Source organism: Alligator sinensis, unplaced genomic scaffold, assembly GCF_000455745.1.
Source record: "Alligator sinensis unplaced genomic scaffold, ASM45574v1 scaffold479_1, whole genome shotgun sequence".
Lineage (NCBI taxonomy): Eukaryota > Metazoa > Chordata > Crocodylia > Alligatoridae > Alligator > Alligator sinensis.
The window spans coordinates 593,646-601,638 of NW_005842324.1; the positions used below are offsets into that span (position 1 = coordinate 593,646).

The following is a 7,993-nucleotide window of genomic DNA, read 5'->3' on the forward strand; positions in this document are numbered from 1 at the left end:
GTGTGAGATTTGAATAAAGTTGAAAGTTTTCAGGTTTCAAATCTGCCCTTGTAGTTTCATTCCATTTACTGCATTGTGAAATTATTATTTTCTTAGGAATAGCACTTCAAGTCATTCCAATGCATTATATTAAAAGCCAGTTTTTAAACAAGAGATTTTGGTTATGTTGTTTGGTAATGATTACATGATGTTTGGAGTTTCTTTGCATACTTTATATTTGAAGTAAAATACCTGTTGGTTAATTTAGCAAACTGACCCTATATCATATTTTTCTGTTCACAACATGACTGCACTCATTTAATAATGCAGTCTAAATGTTATGGCCATAATAAATGCCAGTTTTGTTTCCTGCCCTAAAACTAGTTTTTCTGTACTGTGAATTCCATGCCAACTATAATTCAAAGGGCATTTTGGTTATTTATCAATTCTCTGCTATTTTTCCTTTTGTTAGAATAGTTTGCACCTACGTTTCCTCAGCATATTGTTAGGCTAAACTCTGGCAAGAAAGCTGATTGATATGGCTCTTTGTGTCCTGGCTAAATAGCTAAACATCAGTATATTGTGTCTGCACTTGGGGAAAAAAAATAGGATGTAATTAAATCTGTTTCACCTTGAGTAGCGTGACATTTTCTGTTCCTTTCATGTCAACCTTTATTCTCTTCTCTTCTGTAATCAGATTTCATAACCTCATTTATAATGTTTTCTCATTTAAATAGTCTCTAAATATATGTAAAGGTTGTATTGCTAGCTAATTGCTGACTTTCACATGCCTGCATTGATGTTTTGAAAATTTTTGGGTTTTGCATGTGCGGCTCTCCCAAGCATGCAAGACATCTTTGTTCAAAAAGTGCTCAATTGCTAGGTAGAAAGTAATTCTGTCATACCCGCTCTTACATTTCTTGTCTTAGACATACAATGGACTGGATCATTGTCCCAGGGAAACAAGAGTTTTTCTTTTACAAATTGCACCATCAGGAAAGGCCTGTGTACCAACAGACATAAAATGTAAGAGGGCATGCTTAGCTAATCCCTGTAAAATCAGCAGTATAGATTTTTGTGACTACAAAGATAACATTTGCCATTCTGTAGTGGCAAGTGCCTATCAAAAGAGACTGAAAGAACCTGAATCTGAAATTTTTTTAGTGCAGGGGCCATAACAGTAAATTGCACAAAACCTCCCTAAATTCTAAAATGCATACATAGAATCTGGTGCACAGCTAAAAAGAGCACTAGCAAAGGGTTTTGGGTCCAAATTCAACCTAAAAAGTAGGTGGAAAATATTTTTTTTGTATATTTTTTTCTTTAGATTAAAAATCTAAATATATATATAAAAATATATTTTTAATTTTTATTAAAAAAATAATTTTTTTGTATATTTTCTTTGTAGATGTCTAGGTTGGTGAGGGAAGAGATTGCTACTATATCCTTAATTTCTTCTTTTTCTTAGCTCTAGCATCTCATCCCCCAACCTAATTTCCTCCTATTATCACCATTCTAGCTGTATTATTGTTTTCTGTAATTAGTGAAGATACACATCTATCTTCAGGCTACCACCTAATCTCTAAGGCCATATGGGTAAACAGAATATAATTGCTATTTGGTAGAAACTGAGCCTTCCATTTGTGGGTGTATTGTTCTCATTTTGTTTTAAAGCAGGTACGTTCGGTGTATGATGTAGTAAGGATAGGTGATGGATTTCTTCAAAATTTATTCCTTTTTCTTATGCTTGAAAAGGTTCTTTTTTCAATTTTTGTGGGGAGTTGGGGAGAGGGGGATCATGATTTTGCTGCAATAATGAGAAATTGTTATATTACAATTTGATAATACCCTGCAGATTGTGTAGAAGACTGGTGCATTGCATACATATATTAACAGAGGTCATCTCTTCTGTTTCCCTCTTTTTCAGTTATTTTTATTTCAGTTGCTGCGAGGACTGTCTTACACCCATCAGCGTTACATTTTGCACAGGGACCTGAAACCACAGAATCTTCTGATCAGTGACACAGGGGAGTTAAAGCTGGCAGACTTTGGTAGGAAAGCAGTTAATTTCAAGTCTCTTTTATAACATTGTAGGAATGTCAGACAGATGTTTCATTGATTTTACCCATTCCTTAGACACACCTACTTCATTGTAGATATTTGTAAATTATTCTCCAAGGCTAAGGCATTGATTATTGTCACCATAATGCTTGATTAAAAGGAGCAAGTGGTTAAAAAAAGTATACTCTAGATCCCATGAGAGAGAATAAGTACAATGAAAGTAGTTCAGTCCTCATTGCTTCAGCACCTCAAGACTTAGAATTTAGAAGCAAACCTTTGAAAAGGCAAAGAAATTCAGGCCTCAGGGTATGCAGGAGATACTAAGTCTGTGATCACTTATGTGTACAGCCCTTAGGACATAAGGTTCTAGAAACAGGATTTACTTTTCATGAAATGGCCTCTGATTGATTGAGGCTTGTGGAAATAAAAAGAAATATTTCCCTTGAAGATTAGTGGAGACAACGATTATGTGGCCTATTTCAGTATCTGTTGTTGGTCCCTTGTTGGGGAACTCTATAAGCATCTCATCATGAGATATTCTGTGTCCCTTCCTTGTGAGGCTAGCCTCCCTTAGCAATGCCTTGACACACTTTTTCTAGAAAATGTCCTTTTCCTGTCAAGGACAATGTTGATGTGGGTGTCAGAAGATGTTAATGCTTTTTTGTTGGTATTAATAAAAAAAAAAGAAAAGTTCTTTGTTTACAAGTGTTAGTTCCCAAATACAGACAAACAGTTCAGGCATTAGATGTAGCTGATGTAAATTATAACTCCATTGACTGCAGTGGACTTGCATTTCAAATACATAATATTACACAAGCTGGGAATATGGCCCATCAATTTCTTGTAATGTCTCTCTTTTTTTTTTCCTACCCTGCCTGCCACACTGGGTTTCACATTCAATTTCCCAAGTGTAATGAGGGGGCCTTACACACTAATTGACAATTTCACTTTTAATTTGGTGGTGTTTTTGTCTTTTACTTCTAGTTACTTTGCTTAACAGCTGTGTATGCTTGCACACAGTCCATGAGAACTTGATTTGCTTGTAGATTCCGAAGCTGTTAAAGAAACAGAATCAGGAGTGAGAGATGTACTGTGTTATTCACCCTTTTTGTTGCTGCTTTTTGGTACTTGAAGGGTACTTGTTAGATGAAATTCTTTTTTTAATTTTAAATATATCTCAGACCTGCTAGATACTATGTTTTATATTCAGATTTTCCTAGAGACATACACGAAACATTAGCTCTCTGATGAAATAAGCGTTGTTTGACTTGTTTCCTTGAGTGAAATTTCTAGTTTTGCAATGAGATGCATAAGGACACTGAATAGGTACTGATTTGTATTATGACACATTAAACCCCTCAAGGGATTCTGATGAAATATTATCAAGTTGACTGGTAGTGAAAGGCATACTTATGATTGCTAACAGTTTCTGTTCTAATGCCACATTTCAGACAATTACCTTTTCTTTTGTGCTGAAGATCTGTGACCAATGGGAAATCCTACTTATCCAGTTTGAGTTCAAGAAGTTCATTCTGAAGAAAGATTAATTATGTTTCAATACACATGGATAATAGGAAACCTAGCTGTAGTTTCAAACTTCTGACTTTGTGGATACTACTTTGGCTGTAAGCTCTTTTGGACAAAGACAGACATACTGACATGTTTGGGCTGTGCCCAAGAACTAGTGTCTTGGTCCATCACTGGGTTCCTAGGTACTATTGCAGTACCAATAAAGCAATAAGTAAATAATATTTTAGTTCTCTTCAGAGTTGCACCTTTGTTAGGTTTGTTGGGGTAAAATAAAAACATGCTTGTTTTCCTACTCAGGTGGGTATCAGATACAATTTTAGCAGGCTTTAATGAAGTCTTGTTCTCTTTATGGCATCACTACACATCCTCTCCTATATCTTCACAGGTGTAGATCTGCCAAAACAGTCGACATATCTCCTTGTAATGCAGGCAGCACACTCCTCTAAAGGTCTCCCTGAAAAAAACAGGAGAAAATTGTGGAGATTTCTTTTTAGAAAAATGTGTTGGCAGAATGCTGAGGCCTACAATTAACTGCAAATTCCCCTTGCTTATGCTGCACTGGGTCTATGACACTCCTCTCCTTCCTGGACTAGGGAAATACATGTAGCTTACATCAGATATATACTTAACTGAGTTGGGACTATGAAATCACCAGTAACACTTTCCAGTATTAGGCAGGCCACTTGAACACCACAGTTCCACTTTCTTGTTCTCTTTAAGCCGTGGCATTAGGCAGTATATGTGGCATCTGCTGTTTTTACTGACTGCCTTCCACCTGCCGTGTGAGGAGATGCCTTCACTGTTTACCTCAGATGAAGTCCTGGCTGCATTGTCAAAGTCAAGCGGGACCAGGATTTCATTTCTTCGTTAACAAAAATTCAATTTTTGAATGTAAGTCTTGGCGTAATGTATTATTTTGAAAGGATAGAGTCTAGGTAAGGACCAGACATATAGATAGAAAAAATGCTTGCAATGCAGCATTCATTTTTCTGTTGCTGTTTGGGGTTAGAGAGAATTTTTTATTACTTCCTTGTGTTTATTTTGTTTAACAAAGTAATCTGTATAATCCTGTATAACTGATATGCTGAGAGAAGATTATATTGTCTGCATTTTTCCAAGTTATTTTTTCTTGTGACTCATGACCTTGTGAAATCGAAAACCAGATGGATTTGGTTCCCCCTCCTGAAAACCAAGATGAAAAATTAAAAACTATGAGGTAAAAAGCTATAGGGTCATGACCTCCTTCACTGACAGCATGGGAAATGAGAAGGCAGACAAATATCCCTCTCTCTCTTTAATACTATGCAATTATACAAAAAAGGACATACTTTTAAAGATGTAAAATACAATCTTGTTCATGTTTGAGCTCTATGTCCCTCAGGCTACTTCTTCTCTGGAAGGGTCTTATGAAGGAAGTTGGTGTAAATTATATTTCGGATTAATTAAAGTACACGAGAAACAAAAATGTAAATTAGAATTTTTTTTTAAATACACCCAAGGCAGAAATAAAAAGCCAAGGAGAAATCAGTTTCTGTCAGAGAAATTGACTTTGCCAGTGTAATAAATATCAAATCTTAGACTATAAAGGCCTTTCAGTCCCAGAGGAGAAGACCTTCAGAGTTTGGTTTCATAAGTTTACAAAAATCAACTGCGCTGTCCCAGTTTTTAATTCAGTGTCAGGTTTCATCCCCTCTGTTTAATGTATCAAATACCCACAAGTAGGCTTTGGTAGATCATTGTTCTTGTATAAACACGGTAAAGGAAAAGCCGCTCGTGCTTCTTGGTGCATACTATTACAGCTGTAGAGGAATCTTTACAAAAGTGTAGGCACCGGCTTTTCTAGAGGATAGTTCCCAGATATTGACACTTTCGTGTGTGCGAGTATCATTGTTCAGCCACTAGTTTTGCTTTTTAGTACTGTGCCTTTTACTGCAACACTGCAAAAAGGGCACTTATGAGAAGAGAGACCCAGTAATCGAAAGAAAAGAGGAGAATGGACCAGAGATGTTATCATTAAAAATTGATGAAGTATAAAAAGTTGTTTCAATAGCACAATATGAAATTGAAGAATATATCTGGATTAATTTCAGCTACAAAACATAGACCAAATAAAAATGCCACTCTCTTACTTTATTCTAAACCTAATTAAAATTCTAGGGGAAGTTAGAATATGCCAGTTCTCCCTATGGAATGATTACTTGAGAGTAAGAATTAATTTTTAACCTCTTTGTGAATTTAGTTTTAAGGGGATTTTTTGTTTGTTTGTTTTTAGATATGTCCCTTCTAAATGGAAGTAAGGTGCTAAACCTATAATGAATAGAACCATGTGAAATTACAAATATGAAATTAATATAACTGCTTACTTTAAATACAGAGGCCACGTCCAGATGAGTGAGCACATGCCTGTTGTGGCATCTCAAAGTGCAAGAGGCATGCTAGGAATGAACAAAAGTTCCCTGGCCTGCATATATGCAGCGCGGACTCTAAATTTGATACCAGGAAATCACAGTATAAACCCCGCTCCCCAAAAACATGCTGGAAAAAACGCAGCACAGGACACACTCCTGGAACATACCCAGAGGCAACTAAAGGCTGGGTCCTCCAAGGAGATGCTCTGGCACCCAGCCAGAGTGTCTCTATGGCTGCTGTGTGCCCCTGCTGCTCCAGCACATTACCTCAGCATGCTGGGGAAAATAGGACCAGGCAAGGCTGCAGCAGCATCTCGGACCCAGGCTCTGTTCCAGGTAAGTAGGGATGTGGCGGTGAAGGGACTGTGGGGACAGGGAGTCTGTGGGGGTGAAGGAGACTGCTTGGGAGGGATGGGTCTCTTGCCTGCCTCCCGCACGGCTCACAACCCTCCTCCCTGCAGCAACAGCAATGCTGTTGGGGCTCTCATGGCCCACTGTTGGCAGAGACCCCCGGTGGTGTGGTGTGGTGTGGTGCCGGCTCAGACGAGGCAGCTGCACATGGCGCTGGCCTGGCTGCTGGCATGTGCTCTCAAACAGGACCGGGCCGCTCTTGCTGTCATGCAGGGCTCCTGGCACTGCACACAGAAGCTACACGCCATTGTGCTGGGCCAGGGTCCTGCCTCCATGGAGCTAGCCCAGCCTGATGGTGTGTGGGGCATATGGAGGCAGCAGCCACCCCGGCCTGAAGGCATGTGGCTTCTGTGTGCGGTGCCGGGAGCTGTGAGGGACAGCAAGAGAGGCCGGGTTTTGTTTGAAGGCACATGCAAGTGGAGCGGGCTGGCACCATGTGCAGCTGCCAGGTCTGAGGTGGCAGAGCACCGTCAGGAGTCTCTGCCAACAGTGGGCCACAAGTGGCCCAGCAGCTGCTGCTGCTGCTGCTTTGGGGGAGCTGTGTGCCATGTGGGAGGTAGACTGGGTACCCCTCCCAAGCAGTACCCGCACACCTACACAGTCCTTCCACACCCACAAGTTCCCCCCCAATCCATCCAGAAAGCCCCCACCCACAAACATCCACACAAGGCCCACCCCACCACAGACCTCACCCCCACAAATCCTACAACCACCCACAACACCCCCACAGCCTTTCCCCCCAAACCCCACATCCCCCCCCACATCTCACACCCTGTGTGTCCAGCTGCCAGATGGGTCAGGACCTGTTGGTGGGAGCTGTGGCTGCAGGGGCAACTGCCACACTGCAGCCCTGCCCCGTGCCCACACTGGTGCTGAGACATGCAGCCCAGCCTGGTGGGGGGGGCTCCTGGTCTCAGGACCCACTTGGGGGGTTGATAGGCTGGGGGAGGTGTGGAGGTGGCTGCAGGGGTGTTTGTGTGTGTGTGTGAGAGAGAGAGAGATGGGGGTCAGGGATGGGAGAGCACTCTGGGTAGGAGAGGCCACCAGAGCCAGGCTTAGAGCCCCGCTGCCTCCCTAGAGCAGCCTGTGCAGGGGCAGGATAGCCTGGAAGAGAAGGGGCTTGCCCAGCCCAGTCCCTTAGCCCCACACAAGGGCTTCTCAGGAATGGCATGGGGGTCACTGGGGCCTGGGCATGGTGCACATGGGAGCAGAACAGGAAGGGCTGGCACTGCTCAGAGCCACAGAACAGCCAGTGAGACAGATGCAGCTGGACTCATGTCCTGGTGCTGGGATGGAACTGTGGCCGGGGGGGAGCTAGAGGGGGTGGACAGGGACTGCGGATTGGGAGTAAGGTGCAAGGGTAGGGGCAGAGCAGTGACATATCAGTGCTGCTCAGTGCCCCACATCCTAGTGAGCCAAAGGAGCAAGGGCAGCTCTGATTTTTCTATGATAAAAAACCCAAAAGCAAATGCCAAAGTATATAGATATTTAGAATTCATTTAATTATCATAGAGTCATAGAATCATAGAAGTAGGGTCGGAAGGGCCCTTGTAGATCTTCAAGTCCGACCCCCTGCCTGGGCAGGAGGGAAACTGGGCTCAAGT

At 41.6% G+C, this 7,993-nt stretch overlaps 1 protein-coding gene across 2 annotated transcripts in view; it reads left to right on the forward strand.

The window, feature by feature from the left end:
* Window positions 1-7,993, forward strand: part of CDK14 (cyclin dependent kinase 14) — a 624,401-nt gene that overhangs the window by 302,382 nt on the left and 314,026 nt on the right. For both annotated transcript variants that reach the window (XM_014522234.2, XM_025210005.1), the window contains exon 7: window positions 1,907-2,030. In XM_014522234.2, the coding sequence (XP_014377720.1) occupies window positions 1,907-2,030 (124 nt within the window). The remainder of the gene's footprint in view (window positions 1-1,906; window positions 2,031-7,993) is intronic.